Source organism: Anas platyrhynchos, chromosome 3, assembly GCF_047663525.1.
Source record: "Anas platyrhynchos isolate ZD024472 breed Pekin duck chromosome 3, IASCAAS_PekinDuck_T2T, whole genome shotgun sequence".
In the NCBI taxonomy this organism is placed as follows: Eukaryota; Metazoa; Chordata; class Aves; order Anseriformes; family Anatidae; genus Anas; species Anas platyrhynchos.
In genome coordinates, this window is record NC_092589.1 from 74079466 (window position 1) to 74097962 (window position 18497).

General features: G+C 39.6%; 1 protein-coding gene across 1 annotated transcript in view; it reads left to right on the forward strand.

The window, feature by feature from the left end:
* Positions 1-18497, forward strand: part of PDSS2 (decaprenyl diphosphate synthase subunit 2) — a 104573-nt gene that overhangs the window by 76059 nt on the left and 10017 nt on the right. Inside the window, exons 4-7 of the mRNA XM_038177739.2 lie at positions 1432-1506; positions 10567-10740; positions 12428-12559; positions 17691-17726. Of these exons, the coding sequence (XP_038033667.1) occupies positions 1432-1506; positions 10567-10740; positions 12428-12559; positions 17691-17726 (417 nt within the window). The remainder of the gene's footprint in view (positions 1-1431; positions 1507-10566; positions 10741-12427; positions 12560-17690; positions 17727-18497) is intronic.

Below are 18497 nucleotides of genomic sequence, written 5' to 3' on the forward strand. Positions count from 1 at the left end.
ATACCTTTAAAAAAAAAAGAAAGAAAGAAAGGAAAAAAAAAAAAACAACCCTAATTTTCTCTGTTACCCACTTAAATAACTCAACACATCTGGTAACACTGTAGGATCATTGTCCTTTCAGTTCCTCTGCAGATCATATTGCTACAATATTTCTTAGGTATCTAGTTTCCTAAAGGGCAATGTGATTTTTTTCAGGCTGTTTTTATAGGTCTTGCAAATTAACCCATATGCATTGCAAGAAAAAACATGACTTTTAATCAGCAGCATTTCTAAAGTTAGCGCTTGCTCTGTGTGTATGAATATGTATATGAACTAGTGTTCGAAAAAAAAAACAAAACACAACAGTCTTTCTGGTAGTACTCAAAACTAGCATACAAATGTGCTTTTATTATCAAATAAAGTCTGCCTAAATGTTAAAACATCTTTCTGTTAGGGGTTTTATCATTTGGCTTCTTGTCTTCAGTTACAAGAATGATAAAAATTGAAATTAAATCTTTTAATTCAATAAGAACTAGGCTGAATTTAGGAAACAAAAAGGGGAATCAGATATAGAATCATATGCATGGGAAATCAAGCATTCAAGAAATTAAAACTTTGCGAGCAACTACGGGGGTAGCCTTAAGGTGTGCTTATTTGAAATGCCTGCATTTAATTTTACAGTAAATCTGTGTATTTTGTTCCAATTAAGACAGTTCATGTGCATGACTCTAAATTGTACAGTAGTTCCAGGGAGACCAGGGAATGCTTGTTTTACATTCTGGATCAAGTTCAGATTTTTAGGCTTCACTTGAATAAAATAAAAAGTCTGAACCCTGAAGATAATACAGATTGATAAATCTGATTTAAACATTCCCGTGTTGCAGGCTTCCAGTGTATGTGGTACAGCTGAGCCTCAGGCCATGTACTAAATACATCCACAGAGCATTCCCAGGACACCCGAATACCAAATGATCACATTTGAAAGGTTACCTTTCTATGGATTCTGACTTTTCTGTATTAGCCATGAAGATTAGAATTTTAACAGCTCCCAATGAGAGGTATTGTGAAGTATTTACTTGGCAGGGGAAAAAAACAAAACAAAAGAAAGCCCAGATGAGGTACTGTCTCTTATTCATGAGCTGGGATTTATTAGTTCTGTGAATGTCCTTGTGAGAATACACTCCATAGTTCACACGTAATATAAATTAAAATTTTGTTTTTAACCTTAAAAGTTTGATAGAAGAATTACTGTAGCAGAGGTTTTAGTAGGGGGACAGGATCATGCTTGTGCAGAATATATCCTCATAAATCCTACAGTCCTTCACATCTAGCTTTCTACAAGGCAAGTTGTGAACTATTTATCTCTCAGGAAATCTGGCAGTAGCTTTCTTTAATAATCACCAAATTTACTAATAAAGATGTAAGTTGACTTTTCTTTGTTTTCTTTTACAGGTTGTGGAACTCATATCAAGTGCTATTGGTGACTTAGTTCAAGGTATATACTATGAAAACTCAAAATCATCTGAGGTAAGAATTTCAGTAGTTTTACATACCCAGCAAGTTTGGTTATATTAATGTGTGACTGTAGAAAATGTGGTGATTTTCTCATACCTTTTAAGAGGAAGAGAATTAACTGTAGTCCTAGTGAGTTGTAGCAGTAATGCTATTATGACACCTGTGAACTCTGGACATTTCTAGAAATGCTCAAAGAGGGGCTAGTTTCCATGAGTGCTTAATAAGATAGCGTCAGGTGTCATTACCAGAAGCTGCAAATATGTCTTACTGTGGGTTTTCTAAACACTTGCAGAGCCTTCTAGTCAGGGTTCGGTTAGAGGAATGTATTACGATGTCAACATCATTAATATGTGAACGTTAAATCTCTCATTTCCAAGCTATAATTGCCCAAAGATTTGTACAAAATGCTTCATCCCATGTTTACATGAGGTCCCTTCTTCTTTAGTCTTTACCTTTTGATAGCTTAAACATCAGTTTTGCTCTGAGGACGTAGGAACATACTGCAGTCTTCCCCACTGAAAATCATGTGCATGTACTACAGAGTCCGGGTGGGCAAAGACAGTGGCTGTCAGTGTTTCACAACGAAGAATTATGAATTTCTTCAAGAGCAATTAATGGATGTACTGTGTTATTGATTTAATTTCTGGTGTGGCAAAAGCTGTAATAGATATTGATCAAATTCTATGCAGGTATTTTTGTTTTTAGTAGAATATGTAAGGAAATCTTTAGAGTTACTTCTTGAAGTAATATTGCTTGGGCAGGATGTTGAAGCAAAACTTGAGTTTCATTTTTTATGACTGTATCTTAATATGTCCAAAAAATTGACAATTTAGAGTTCTCATAACCTCTGCAGGTCTTAAAATAGCAAGTTTTCACAGTGTAGCAATGATCAGCAGTGTGCGTATGTGAATATGTACCTTAAAATACACTGAGGTGGATTTCATTTCTAGTGATGCTTCCTCACGTGCCTAGTTTGCCTCAGAGACCTGTACCTTAATGTTCAGTATGTGAGATGGCTTGAAGAGTGCAGAAGTTATGAATACACTTGTATTTGCTGTGTATGTAGCTTGCAGCTCTGTTTTACTATTGCCGTGTTGCAGTATGAATCACTGAATCACAGAATATCCTGAGTTGGAAGGGACTCACAAGGATCATCAAGTCCAACTCCTGGCTCCATACAGGTTTACCCAAAAATTCAGGCCATGTGACTAAGAGCACAGTCCAAACGCTTCTTAAACTACAGCAGGCTTGGCGCCATGTCTATGTCCCTGGGGACTGTTCCAGTGCGCGACAACCCTCTCAGTGAAGAACCTTTCCTGATGTCCAGCCTGAACCTCCCCTGCCACAGTTTGACACCATTCCTTCAGGTCCTGTCACTGGTCACTGAAGAGAAGAGATCACTGCCTGCCCCTCCACTCCCCCTCACAAGGAAGCTGTAGACCGTGATGAGGTCTCCCCTCAGCCTCCTCTTCTCCAGGCTGGACAGGCCCAGTGATCTCAGCCGCTCCTCATACGTCTTACATGCATACGTCTTGCACATATGCAGCAAGATAAATTAAGAACTCAGTCGAAGCTCTAATCACATGCGTTAGAGACACAGTAGCTACCTGCAGTGATGGCTGTACAGCTGCCAGAACCACAGTGGGCAAGAAGAGCATCAGGCCGTGGATGTACCACCAGCTTAGCCATGTCTGGGCCATGAAGAGTGTTACTGAAAACAAAGGCATATTACTTCAGCCAACCTTGCTTCAGCGTATCCATCTTCTTTTGGTTGGAATCAGGCAGGGAGCAGTCATGTTGGTCAGCTGAGCTCTTTCATCTGACGAGGTGAAGACTTGTAGCAGGAGAGCAGCGATGGCACTTTTGGGAGATAGATGGGGCCGTGGGCTGGCCAGACAAGCGGGCTACAGGCACGGGATGATCTTGAGCACTTTGCAGTGCTCCAGCACCTCCCGTGTTTAATCCAAGAATATAAGCACAACTTCAGTCTTTGGTGGTGCTCACAGGACTGTGCTTGTGGCTAAATGAAAAAATATCTTTGAAATTTTTGCAAAGGATGTTTAAAATTGTATTTTCTGTATTCAAACAGGCTTCTAAATGCAGCTGAACTCCAGATACATCTGATTTAGGAAATAGCAACTGCTTGTCTCTGGGTAGAAGTAAAACTCTACTAGTTCACCTCAGCAATGAGACTGTATTTTATTTTAACAATGGGCCCTGTATAAATGAGAAATGGTGGAGACTCTTTTGGGCTCTTGCCATTGCTGAAGGTTTTAGTCTTCTTTTTCTTCATTTGGCAAAGTGCTGAGCTGACGGTCCTGACAGGGAATAATTATATCATCTTAGAGTAGCTAGAAAATAATTATTTTCTATTGCATTACTGAACCACTCCGTGTGTAGATTGTAGGGAAAGTGTGAGATACGCTAAGCACAGCTGCGTGATGTTTACCCTACCCTGGCCCGCTTACAAATACAAAAGGCTTATTTTGTTTCAGTGACTTTTTCCGTCTAACAAAAGATGAAAGTACAGTACACCCTTCCTAAGAGGAGCCCAGTTAATTCAAAACACAATTAGTGTGATGGCATAGTAGGTACTGAAAATTACATTGACAGTGTCTGAAGTTTAGTCTTTATAATAGGTTATGTGTGGCCTGATGAGAACCAGAACAAACAAGTGTGGTGTCTATTTCATTTTATTTTGATCTTGTCCTTTGAGAAATGTAGTTCCATGTTGCATATTAGACGTATCCCTGCTGCTTTCCCCACACTGTTTTGCTGAGGCAGCGTCCCTTTCATGTGCTGAATATCTCTTTAGCAAAGATTGCAAAATGGACTAAGTCAGCTATTAGTCTTATTTGTATCTTCTGTGCCTCTTCCTTCCATCACTAACTGCAATTTGACCAAAACCAAAATCTGAGCTACGTTTCCTGGAGGTAAGACAAATGCTTTAATTTACTCTGCAACTGAGTCTCAAATGTCAAGCTTGCTTTCCTTTTAGCAGCAGGGCATAGGGATGTTATAATGGCATTTTCTTTGCTGGGAGTTCTTAAATTTAGAAAAGCAGAAGGATATCTTCTCACCTTTTTTTTTTTCCCTTTTTTTTTAGGCAGGAAAGTTGTGCTTCATATGTTAAATATGCCTTTAATACAGTTGTTATCAAGGTTCTGAGTAGCATAAAATAGTACAATTTATTAATTTCTTGTTTAGCACTGGGTTGTTTGAGCTTTGCTAGATGTCTACCTAGATGGTTTTATCTTTTACATTAGACAAAAATAAATCAGCAAAATTCACCTTTCTTTTATTCTTTCTTCTGTTTTCTTTTATTATTTTATTTCTTTTATTTCACATTTCTTTTACGAGACCCTAAGTTCATGTTTACCCGATAGCTTATTTTCAGTTTGTTTCATTTCGATGACTCTGTAAGAAAACTGAAAGGATCCTTTGACCTGACAGGACTGACCTTATTTACTCCTGAAGATGTGTGACGGGTATAATCATTTGACAGCTCTCATTACCACTTCTCTCCCCATAAAACTACACGCAGTCCTACAGCCATCTCCTTGTAGTGTGCTCTGTTCGGTCATTCTTCATCGTGTCTGCATAATGAGTCATTAGATCTGTGGAAAGTGGGGGAGAATAAAGATGAAATATTTAGCTTTTCGTCTGTATTTGCCGTGAGAATCCAAGCTATAAAGTGTCGGCTTGGGTTGCGAAGAGAGCCTGAAGGTTAGGGCCACCACTCATGTTCAAAGTAGCAAAGAGCTGTTGTGGTTTAAGACACTGCATTAGTGGCTTAAGCCACTAATTCTGGCATGTAACCTGGAGCAGAAAGGGGCGACGTGATAAATCTTTGCAGCTTTGTGAGCCAAGTCCCACCTCAGAACCCAAAATTCTGTGAGTAAAGGACAGCTCTGGTTCCCATCTGCCTCTCCTACGTCTAGGTCTGATTTGGAAATAAAAATACATGCCTTTAGTGAGCGCAAAGCTGTCTTATCTGGCCCTCAGTTGTGATCACAATATCTATTTTAACAGAAAAAAAAACATTGCCACTGTGTCTCTGTTTCCTACTTTTAGAAGACTGAAGGCTTCTAAAATGTTTGCGAGCTCACCTTCTCTCTTAATATCTCAGATCAGTTAACAAATACCAATGAAGAGTACTTTGAAGTCTCTATCCCTTCCCATAAAGGGGAAGAGCAGCATGTGGAAGCTCAAAGCAGCAGGATGGAGAGCAGAACTTGTGTGTTGGCTCTTGGTTGTCACCTGGCAGACCATTCTCGCCGTCTCGAAGCATTACGGGTTTTCATGGCAATCGGCAGCGTTCCTTTTTTTCTCACCTCCGAAGTATTCTGGCTGATGCTAGATGTGCGTTACCAAAACTCATTTTTAGTATCAGAATGAGACTGTTATGTAATGCTATTTCTAAAGTGTTCTTCCGATGGCTGGAGGAGCTGCTAGGTATTTTGGAAATTTTCAGTGTAATTGTTTGAAAATTGGGTAGAATTCCTATGTAAATCAAGTAAGGAAAAGACATATATTAGTGGTGAGTACTCATTGTACCAAATAGAGAATTAACAGGTATTTGTTTTCAACTAATAGAATTTTAAATTGAAAATAAATTTACTTTCCTGCAAAGCCATTCTTCGATGTTTGGTCACCAGTCCTGCTTTGAGGAATAATGTTTTGGGATACTGCATATGTTCATCAGCTGTGCTGCTAGGAGTCTGGCTTAACAAATCCATTGCTTGTTATAAATTTTACCATAGAAGGTTAATCAATTTAATTTTGAGTAATGTAAATGACCTGGTAGCAGGGCAGCAGTCAGAGCTCTTCTTTAAAAAATATCTCTTTTGCAAGACAAAAGGGAATGATAAAATACAGAATCTGAGTAAAGAATACCTGCAAAGAGTAGGTAAATGTGTTGGGGAAGAGGGTGGGTAGAAATCATAGCTAGAAACAAGGCCAATGCTATTTGTTTGCTGCTTTTGTTCTTTAAGTGCTAAGCTTTTCCAGGGTGATTTAAAACTAACAGATGTGGATATTTTAATTTATTATGATTTTTCATTTTTTTTTTCTTTTTACTTCCTTGGCAGTAAAAGTATTAGGTAGTCAGTGGCATGCTTTATTGACCAATTTGCAGTCTCCCTTCTTCCTCCAAAACCACTGAAAAGATGTATTAACAGACCAATAAAACACGTCCTGTGATGTTCAGCAAGCAGGAATACATCTGTTTAAAGCTTACAAGAAACACGTGCAAGATGTTTTGCAGAGTCTTGCTATAGAGAGACTCGTATCTGTATTGGGTTTATTTATGTAAAATGGCAATTCTTGAACTATCTAATTTAAAACCTTTAAATGCTAGAACTATTTCAGAGTATTTTTCTGTATTTATGTAGATTCTTTGCCCACGGAAAATTGAACTGAAGTTTGATATATAAGTGGTTCAGACATTTTCATCGTTTCGTGCAACAGCAGATGGCTAAGAAAGAGCTGCCATCATATTAAAATAAAGCTTCCCTTCATACAAACTATATCTGAAGTGAAAAGTCCTTTGACTTCTACTCCTTCCTGTTTTTGCAAATGATTTTGTGCGCTTCTTAGATAGAGTTTTCATTCATGTTTTCCTGAGTTAAGTTTTCAGCTGAACTGTGTGTAAGCATCTTCTCTGGTGTAACAAATCAAAGTGAGTTATTGTAAGTGCCACTCCTGAACTGGGGATGCATGTTACTGTAACTGCTAAAAGCTGCCCTTCCTGATGGTTATGATCATGTATTTTGCCCCGTGATTTCATTTTCTGAGAGTTCTTGCTGTTTCCTGTTGCTTGGTTTGATTGTTTCAGACCGGATTTAAATTATAGTAATAGCTTAACAGAAAAACCTCAACTAGCCAATTTCTTTCTCACAAAGCAGTAACTGACCTTGACATTAATAAAAGTGGGAGCACCCTCAGCTGTTCCTAATTTCCCATTCGCAGTTACTGCTTTGGAAAATTCATTTTTAAAACACTGGTTCTTGAAGTTTTCAAATTGTGAGTGATTTGTCAAAACATGTACGCAAGAAAAGCAAAGCTGCTATTAGACCCTTGAGGACCATTTCAGCTGAGCGTAACTCACACAGAAGTAGTGATTGACCAAGGTGGGTTCAAATATGTTCACCGTGCTCCCATGCCAGCATTCCCCAAACTGTATCTGGACCTGGAATTGGCTGCTGTCTTTGGGAGATGCCGAGGAATTTGTCTCTTCACCCAGCTTCTGCTACCCAAGCAGGAGAGTTGGTTGGGATCTAGACCCATTTCTTGGGGGCAGAACTTTTTAATGGGGTCAGTCTGTAGGCATTAGTTAATCAAATGTCTGAGCACTGTCAGCTACAGCCAGAATTGATTTTGGTGAGTTTAAATGTTTAAAAGGTTTTTACTTGGAGTGAAAGACTCACTAGGAATCTTTTGGGCTAGCTGATATCTACTGTCATCTTTATCCTTGGAAATATCCCCTGCTGGCTATAATAATAATAATAATAATAATAATAATAATAATAATAATAATAATAATAATAATAATAATAATAATAATAATAATAATAATATAATAAAAATATTTTATTAAATTTTAAATAATTTTTAAAATAATACAAATAATAATTTTATATTACATTATTTGTATTATTTTAAAATTATTTAAAATTTAATAAAAATTATTTAAAAATATTATTATTATTATAAATTATAAAAGAGTAAAAAATTGTGTAAAAATAATAAGCATCACCAGTACGTCAGTTTTCTCAGAATCTAGAACTAGTTTCTTTTTTCCCTTAAAGTTTTAAAATAACGTTTAGCAATTTCTTTACCTAACTTGTAAGAATACAGTGTCCTTTTTGAGCAGTGGTATAACAGGAGAGTTATCTTTGGGAAAAAATGGCATTTGGTTTGTTGGAAATTTTTGCTAAAGACAGGTTGTGTCTGCTCCTGCCCTCTTAACAAGCAGAAGCTTTAGAGTTATGTGGTCATAAGACTTTCTGTGATTAAAATCAGCTATATTTTGGTGTGCAAGCTCATATGCTAAAGCAGATCCATATGGACACAATTCATTTTTAGACCTCGTTTCTTTCTGTACCCACGGATTCACAATGCCTGTGTTTTTAAGACTAATACTGTATCTTTCAACTTAATACATTATGTCAGGATACCTTTCTAGAGCATTTTTGTCTTGGTTGGATTTAAAACGAGTAATTATAAAAATCACTGCCAATTTCTAGTATCATCCAGAAAATTTTAGTAAATTCTGTTTTTTTTTTTTAAGAGCAGATTGGTTGTTAAGGAAAAGATTATGTTGCGTCTTCCAAGAGCTCCTGATTTTAAATTTAAAATAAATTGATCTATATCTGAGTGGAAAAAAAAAAAAAAAAAGCAGCTCGATACATAGGAAACTACTTGAATTAAATGCTCATTTTGACATTTTGCCAGTCATGGGAATTTGCACATGCTCTGGGCTGAGTTAAGATATTAAAACAAAAATACTACAGTAAAACGAAACACGAGGAAAGTTCGGGCTCGACTTTGTAAGTTATCACATGCATAATAGCAAACATGTGGTTTCTCTGCTCTTCCCGTTCCTTGTAGAAGTGAATGGTGTGTCTGAAAGCAGCGGCATTTTGATACAGCCGTGTGTTACTTGGCACTGCAGAATCCTCCTACTTTTTTCCATTAGTCTCAGATTATCCTCTCCCGCGTAACGCAGCACTTCTGGGTGATAGCCATAAGGGAGGAAAATTAGACCTGTGCGGATGGATTCTCTTTCATTGGTTACCAATTTCACGACAGATAATACCTTGTGAGAAAATTATAGGGTCACACAGAATTACTACTTACTCATTTCTAAGTAATTTAATTGACATCACATTGAAGGAACAGACTTGTTATATTGGAAGATTTTAAATCACTCTTTAAGAAAATGTTTTGGCTAAGTGTATGCTATAAATCTGACTGAACTGAGAAATTACAATTTTTTAAAGATATATATACTTGAAAATTTTTCTGTAGTTTCTCATTACGGATTTTAGTTTTTTCTAAAAAAAACAGTCTGGAATTTTTTTCTCTCTTTTTTTTCCACCTCCTTTCTTTAGAGAATACCTACAGGTGTGACAGTAACGTGGGAAATGTGGGAAAGATTTCAAGTCATGTCTAGCTTTAAAGCCCCTTTAGTAAAATAGTAAAATGTTGGTACAATTGGATTAGGGTTTGGGGGAAGAAACCTGGGTTCATGTTAACTAACACATGCTTCCATTTTGTGGAAAGCAATTCAAATTATTTTTTTGGATACAGAGGGTTTTAAGAAGTGTTAAACATCTTTGACATGACAGTCAAGGTGATAAAGTTCACTGGAGGCATCACTGAGATCTCTATCAGTCCCTTGGGAAAATTAATACCTGACATTGCTAAAGCAGGGCTAATTTATTTATTTTCAATACTTTCAGTCTTTCCTCATCCTGGGAGGGAAGAGATTTGAATCCTCCATCACTGCCATTCATCTTTCCAATTAAATTATTTAAGCATTTTTTATTCCTTTTGCGATTCAACTTTTTTCTTAACTGCAAGGAAGAAATTACAGTGACTTCTCAAATGGCATCCCCTGTTTGTTTGGGGTTGCTCGTTCTTGTTTACTGGCAAGGGGCCGAAATGCAGATCTACTTTGCTTTTTTCTTTTCTTTTTTTTTTTTCTTTTCCTTCTTTTTTTTCCGCCCATTACCTCCAGAGCAATCTAATTGACTGTTAATGTTCGAGGTATTGATACAGTCATTAAGAAAAGGATTTATGTGGAATATATTGACAGCCCCACATATTTTGTGGGTTGTTCTTTTTGAGCAGAAAATTAAGAATTTGTTTGCTGGCACGTTTATTCTTTCATTTTATTTTTTTTTTCTCTCCCCATCCCCAAATGAGTGCCCTTCTCATTGGCACCTTGGCACCGAGAGTTTTGTTACTCCCCATGCGTGGTGTTACCCTGTGCCACCCTGTTGACTTCTACAAGCTGACACGGTTGCAGTTTTGCTGTTTTCATTTTCACCTTCTTTTCATTTGCAGGAGAACTGTCTTACGGATGACATCGGGATATCTACGTGGAAGGAGCAGGTTTTCCTGTCACATAGTGCCTTGCTGGCAAAGAGCTGCCAGGCTGCAATGGAGCTAGCAAAGCACAGCGCTGAGATTCAGGACATGGCATTTCAGTATGGAAAGCACATGTCTATGAGTCATAAGGTACACCTTTCTCTTTCATTCTGGGATCTTAAAAATGGAAAGACTGGGAAGATGTGTTGCTCCTGAGCTCTGTTCTGTAATAGCACTATACTGGAGACCTTTGCCAGTAGGTCAGTGGTGTGGAAAGTTGTGGCTGCTGCCTGGTATGAAAATGTTTGCAGAAACTGCTGGTATGAACAGTGCTTATGAACTGGCACAGTCACACTTCTAGCCATGTGGCTTGTTTCATTCAAGACTGTGAAAATCCCCCTGTTAAAGTCTGGGGGAAAGTCCCAGTAGGAGCTGCAGAAGGATGCAGGTGTTGGGTTTCAGCTGCCACCATGCAGGGGTTTGTACCCGTGGCTGAAGTATCTGCATGTGTTCCCTTCTGACTAAACTGCTGTGGAGGCAACTTCGAGAGGGGGTAGATGGTGGACAAGGAGGGAGGCAACCAGATGAGGACAGCAGCAGCCTAAACCTAGAGAGGAGGAGGCTGAGAGGAGGCCTCATGGCGGCCTGCAGCTCCCTCACGAGGGGAGCGGAGGGGCAGGCGCTGAGCTCTGCTCTCTGGGGACAGCGACAGGACCCGAGGGGACGGCATGGAGCTGGGACAGGGGAGGGTCAGGCTGGGGGTTAGGGAAAGGGTCTGCACCCAGAGGGTGATTGGGCACTGCAACAGGCTCCCCAGGGCAGTGGCCATGCACAGGCCTTGCACAGAGGTGTATCTGTGTTGGCATTTCAGCTCAGGTCGGGAGTGCCCCACTTAGTGCACTTTTGTTAGAGTATCTCGGTGTCCATAAGCTGGGTTTTCTTCACTGGAGACTGGACTGAAAGTTGTTCTCCAGCAGTTGGAAGTGTTTCAGTCCACAGCTGGAGCTAGTCTAAAGCAAAACACAGTGTGGAAACTCAGGTCCTCAGCACTCGTGTTTTGCCCTACAGATCCACTCCTCCCATATTGCACCACTTGCAAATACAGATGTAGGCTGAGATGGGCATGCAGACCTCCCATCCACTTCTGCTCAGTTGATTTAGACAGTTTCTAGTTCCTCCAGGAAAAGGAAGTGGTTTTCTAAAGCATAACTTTGCTGCCGCAGAAATACCACTATGTGCTATTACGAGGTACAACTCTATGAATAAACTGCTTGTAGTGCAGACTGTAGCTGTAACATTTTGCGTATGCTTTAATATTAATACTTTCACTATTGACTAATATAGTTGTATATAAAGGATTATATGATTTTCATAGAAAGCTACCAGCTATGCAACGTTTCCTTTGTCAGAAAGCAGATCGTACTGCATCAACTTCCTCAGGTACTGAAAAGTAGTGTGTGTTATCTTCACAGATGAAAAATCGATCTTCTTTCCACCAAAGACTAGATCATTCTTCCCTTTATGTTTTTTCCACTTCCTCCCACTCAACAGTTCCCTACCTGGCTGTCCCACTGCTTGCCCAGCTCTGCAAGCTGTCCTTCACATATTTCTTTGGAGGTACTCTACATACTTATCTTCCCCACAGCTTTCTGCCACTGCAGTGCTTCTCTCTCTTCCTCTCCCTCCCCCAAACTTGAAGTGCAACTAAAATACAAGTGTCAAAGCAGAAAATGGCAAGTAGGTATAGAATCAGGATATGGACTTTGAATTGGTGCTGGCGGGATGTAAATCTGCAGGCTGTTTCTGGAAACACAAGAAAGATGTTCTTCTCTTTCAGCTACACTCGGACCTTCAGCCATTTGTTAAAGAAAGTTCTAGTGACATCATGGCCTTCAGTTTGAATTGTGCTCCTGCAGTCTTTCATCAGGAATTCCTTGGAAGGGATGCATGGATTAAACAAATCAGAGAGGTAAATTAAAGCATTGTTTAGCATTTCATAGTTCTGCCATTTGTATCTCTCTTCCTTGCCTCAATCTGCAGAGAAACTTAGAAACTGACAACAGACAAGACACAAAGGTTAATTCTGCTCTCTAACACCACTCTCTCATGCTTTTGTGAGGGTAAAATCAAAGGAGCTGATAAATGAGCTCCGTTAAACTTCTGTGTGTCAGCGTAACAAGCACGTTCATTTGCATACAGCATATGTCTGTTGCTCACTACTTCTGCAAAGTCCCATGTCTTAGCTTAAAGCTACTTTCACTGTCAGTGTGATGCAAATAACTTTGTCCTACAGTGGACATAAGGTAGGTACACATTTCCTTCTGCCATATTTTTTTTTCTCTAATACTTAAAAGAGGAAGGGCATAGGCGTGTATCTGTTTTACATAACCATGTAGCACTGTGGGTTCAGATCTATGAATAGCTTCCTGGGTGTTGAAATACAACTTGATAACTCTACAAGATGGCAGGGAGAGAAAGTGGAGGGGAATGCCAAAAAATGGCCAAAATTAAGCATGCTGTCGTGTTCCTGCATCAATGAGACATGTTTTGCCTGTCTAAACAGCTGTGATGCATACTGTGGAAATTCCTGCTGTTGTTATACAGATTCTTCAGTAGAAAGTTTGCTGTCTTTGCACAGAACTAGCTTATTATCAAACATATTCTTTCAAGATGTGCTTGCTGATGATGGCTCCTTCCCTTCCTGGTTTGAAAGCAGAGCTCTGCATCACAGGGTGTGAAGTTTGAGCTTCTGCTAGTTCTGCCTTTATGATGGCCAGGTTGCAGCCTGCCTTCACATACCACAAGCAAGAGGTACAGTGAAATTTTGGGACTTACGTGCAGCATCCACAGCCTTGCAGGGGTGCAGTGTGTGTGTGTATGAGTCACAAACCAAAATGAACTTTTTGTCATTTTGAAATTAGGGGAATTAGGGGTTGATAGTTTATAGCGTATGAAGAGAAATTTTGGAATTCTACCGTCTCAACACAAGGCTCATGTGTGAGTTGAATGTAAATGGATTTGGATGATTGCAGTTGGAGAATAATGGTATTACCACAGCACACTTCATAAAAGCTTTGAAACCATTTCCCATCTGCAGGATCTAGAGGAGGTTGCAGGATTCCAGGAGTGCCGTCTGTCTGCTCGCTAATTCTCATACCAAAAATGGGCATTGTAGAAACAATGAAGCAGTTCTTGCTGAAGGAAAAAAAAAATAAAAGAAATGACATGCTCTACACAGAAGTATCTGCTAACTGCTACTTTAGCTAAATACAAAGTGGAACGCCTAGTCCAGGAGCCTTTCTTGGCTTTTAATGATTTAGAAGGGAAAATTACTTTTCATTAACTACAAGCTCTTTGAGATATCATCCACAGTCACATTCACTATGTGACATTCAAGACAGGCCAAGCACTCAAACCAGAGGCTTTGTCATGTTGGCAGATAACGCCGTGCTCATAAGCCACCCTCTTCTGCAGTGTCATTTGTGTGGTATAAATAGGCGAAGCGTGCACAATATACTCTGGCCCTGTCAGGCAGAATTTTTTTCTAGTAGCTGAGTTGTGACTAGGCATATGGAAATCACGTTATGGACCTGTAAAGTAATCTGGCTTTCTCCTTTGAACTGCTTGTCTGTATGAGCATTCATGTGAGGGGTTCGAGGTAGCACCTTGTCATGGCAGCTTCCTCCTCCAGCAGGAAGGTCTTAGAGTTCAGGAAAGAGGACAGAGAGCTGTATTGTACCTGGTAGCCTCTGCAGTGTGTACTGCTCAGAAAGCTTGTCTCCAGGACTCTATGCCTTCATAAACGTCTTCATCAAGGATGCCTGAACTGCTGTGGAGTGCCCAGGATTGTGTGGTTGTTTCACCACAGTTCCCTTACCTGAGGTCCAGACACAGGCGCTGCTGCCACGGTAGCTTTTGCACACAGGCAGCTGTATGCACCTTCCTGCTGCTGAGCTGGAGACCTTTTAGAAGCCCCCTTGTCACTTGATTTGGAAAGAGCAGAACACGCCAGATACCCAGGTGTGGAAGGCTGCATCAACACTGAATATTTGCATTTTGAGAAGATTAGCTTCTGACTTGTGTGGAATTCAAAGACTGCCTCAAAAGGGACCTGGGACTTGTGCAGAGGGAAGCCTTGTCATAGGAGGGGAAAGAAAAGTGTGGGCATGCATGTATGTGTGCACATACGCTAAGATATCTACATGAATGAATGATCATCCATAAAGGCCAGAATCTCTCCTGTTCTCACTGAGTTCACCACCAAAATCCTTCCCCTTTTTGCATTTAAACCCAAAAGCCTAATGAACTGTTTGGTCAAGTATCTATTTTAAAAGGAATGTAGGTTGGAGTAATGTCCTGAAATGAATATTAAAAAAAATAATAATAATCCAATCTTAAATGGTTCCTAGGAAATACTGCTGTAGACAAAGAAATGCTCATCTTCAGATAAACTAATAAAACAGTTACTGAATGCAGTCCCACTGAACTTTTGGATAGCCTCGTAATCTTAAAATTTAGTAGATAACCCAGGGCTACGTGAAGGAAGATATCCTAGAGGTCAGAAGACAGAAGAGTTGGCCACTTATAGCCACATACGGATATCTCTCACTAGACAAGTACAAAAATTCTGCACCTTCAATAGGCATCCAACATGATGAGGTATAAAAGATCAAAGTTTGAGTGAAGAAATTCAGCAAAATCCCTCAGATATAGAACCTGTCTTAGCCCACAGCATTTGAAACTGAAAAAGGGAGTAAGTCAGAAGCTAGAACTGTCTCATCCAGGCCTGGATAATCCTTGAACGTTTCCAAATATTTTTCTGAGCCTTCTCAGAAGAAGCAGAACTGGAAGAAAAACAATTACTAAATGGTTTGTCAAGCATTCCTGAAGCACGGGTTTTAAGAACATGTGTTACAGGGGCCATCTCATCTGAGAAACAAAAAATCCTGGAAAACGTTAGTCCTAAAAGCCTGCTCCAAAAGCATTGTCTTAAACCATCTGCTTATTTGATGCATTTCGAGTTATTTCATGGGGGATTCAGGGATCTTTCTTCCTCGCAAGGTGAGCTGCTTTCACACCACCTCATTGTTCATGAAGAATGTCATGATGTTACTGTCCTTCGCTGCTGGCACATGGTGATCTTTGGTATTCAGGAGGAAGGCTAAGCTGAATTGGCCACTCATATCTCCAGTATGTTGGTAAGCAGCTGCTTTTCTTTGAGGGCCCAGAGTGCCAACAACTCTGAAATTGAGCTCCCCAGCCAAGCAGCAAGGCCTAGAAAGCTGTGCAAGTTTGACAAGAGGGCATACCTTTTGCAAGCCAGTCTTAATATGGTTGAGGAAGCTAAACCACGTGCAGAAATCTGATGTAAAAGGAAAAAGTCTGTGTGTCAGAAATCAGGGCCAGTAAAAGTCAAAGGTCAAGCTTCTGTGAGGGCAAAAGAAAGAAAATTGCAAATTGTAGTAAAGAAGGCTTTAGAAAGATGCGTTAAGGGTGCTGCTTGGAGAAGTGCAACTGCGTTGGATGTTGGAGAGGAGTAGAGCATAAGAAAATATTGCTGTTTGTAACGTCGTATGTGCAGGAGGAGGCAAGCCAAGCACACCTTAGCTGGTATTGCTAAGACTAAAAAGCATCTTCCTCAAACGTGCTGGCAAATTCTCTGCTGCAGTGTGAATCTGCGTGTAGGCAATCGTTTGTTAGAGAACATTCCTGGTATGTTCTGCTATATGGTACCACTATGAGAGAGGTTTTGAGGAAGCTGTAATACCCATCCAGTATGAGTAACAGTTGACAAATCAGAGGGATGGGAATACACAAACAAGGAAGTGGTTATTGGCAGTGGTTTTACTAGTCCTGAATGGTATCAGGCTGTTCTCTTAATGCACACTCCAGAAAAGCTGAATTCTTACTAAGGAGAACCATAAGAAGAGCAGTAAAGAGTTTTTGTGGACCAGTCGCCTTTCTCCTCCAGTGAAATCACTTCTGTTTCCCACTGCTTTCCTTCCTGTTCTGGCTGCTTAGTTTCTCATCAGTTCTTCTTCTCTATTTTGTTTTTACTCCCTACAAAAATTAATTCGTTTTCCAAATCTGTGCCATCTTGGCAACATCTCCTCAAAGCTGTGCTTGCCACACAGTGTTCCTCTCCAGCTCAGGCCTCAGCTCTTCTCCTTCGGCCAGTTGGCCAGCTCTTCTTGGCTGTTCTCCTAGGTCCCCAGAAAGGACCGCTACCTCTCCAGGTCCTCATCTGCATCCTTCCAGAAGAAGTGAGGTCTGTGGGCTTCTTTCATGGGGGCTAGAGGGAAAGAAAGTCATGATTTATTTCTCAGTGCACCTGAGAAGAGAAGAACTGAAGTTGAACAAGGTGATAATGATACAGCTGGATTTGACCAAAGGGAAGGGCTTCAGTTTGGCCAAGCAGGAACACTCTGGATCCAACATTAAGAATCACTAAGTGAGAAAGGCAGAGACATCCTCTTTTCCATGTCACTCAGTAATAAAAGTAAGGAATTTGGACTAGGTGCCTTTCTGTATCTGGGCAAGAAGGACTTGAAATGTATTCATGCTCCTTTCTGAATGTATTAGGAGATAAATACAGTTGTAAACCAAAAGGAGAATTAGTATATCTAACATCAGTCTAATAGTGCTGACACAGTCCTGACATACTCTGAGAGGATCAACTTTAGACTTGTTATTAACTGCGTGCAAATTGCTATGAATATAGAAGTGTTCTCTTTTAAGAAGTTCAATCTTGTTATTGATTATATAAATTATAGTTTATTTCAGAAATTCATGGGAGAGATTAATTAATGCAAGCAGCAAGATTTCTTAAGACCATAACATTTTAGATTCAAAAAATGTTTAACAACAACATGTCATAAAAAATTACAGTGAGCATTTGCAGCTCTCATCTGAAACAGAACTATGTTGGACAAGCTGATAACACCTTTGCTTGAATTTTTTTATTTTTTTTTTTTCTGCATCAGATTCCTAGAGAAAGTCAGTTATGTTTTAAGTAGTAGGTCTTTGATAGCATCCTTTATTCTCATAGCTCTAGTTTGCAATAGGTAATAACATATATATGTATTCTCTTTCTCTTCAAGGCACAAGGAAAAGGAAATATAATGGACTACAAAAAGGTCAGTGAATTGCATTTAATTCTACTTTTTTATTTTTAATGTTTCCTGTAAAATTTTCAAGATTATTTTTGACAGTCAAGAGAAACTTCCTTATTAAAGTCAAGTTACAATTTGTGTACGTGGAGGGAGTGAGAATGGCTTCTGCAATTTCTTGATTTAAGAAGCAAGTAATAATCGGCTACCCTGTAAGTATCAAACACAGTCATTTAATAATATTTATTCCATTCCCCAAATTTAGTTTTGAAACGAGGTTTGTAGTGGCTTTTGCTGTCTTTTTCTGCAGTCATTTGCAGGTTAGCTTCCATCAGTGATCTCTACTTACTGATAGAGTGTTTTGTTACTTTATCTCACCCTAATACTACGCTATCTATTAAAAAATACACACACCTACACACATTTTAGAATAATTTGTGTTTCTGTAGTGCATTTGCTCCTGGGACAGCCCTATAGTAAAGGTAGATGTGAACTAACTAGCTTATCAGCTGAAAAAAGTACCAGGGGCACCATACAGCTCTTAGAGAAGTGCAGGAGGTGGCTGAGAAGGTTCCCCTGGTTCAGTGCTAGAGAACAACTTACCCGTGGTGGAAGCAGAAGGTGAGGTTGTGTCCGCAAGTCACTCGCTGAGTGTGAGGCTGAGTTGTTTGAAGTCTTAAGTAGATCGTGAGGGTCCAGTTATTTATCTCCAGCATCAATGAGAAATAATAGACAAACTATTGTGCACAGAGGATTGAGAATTGCTTCTTGAAGTGGAGCCGAAAGAACATTACAAAC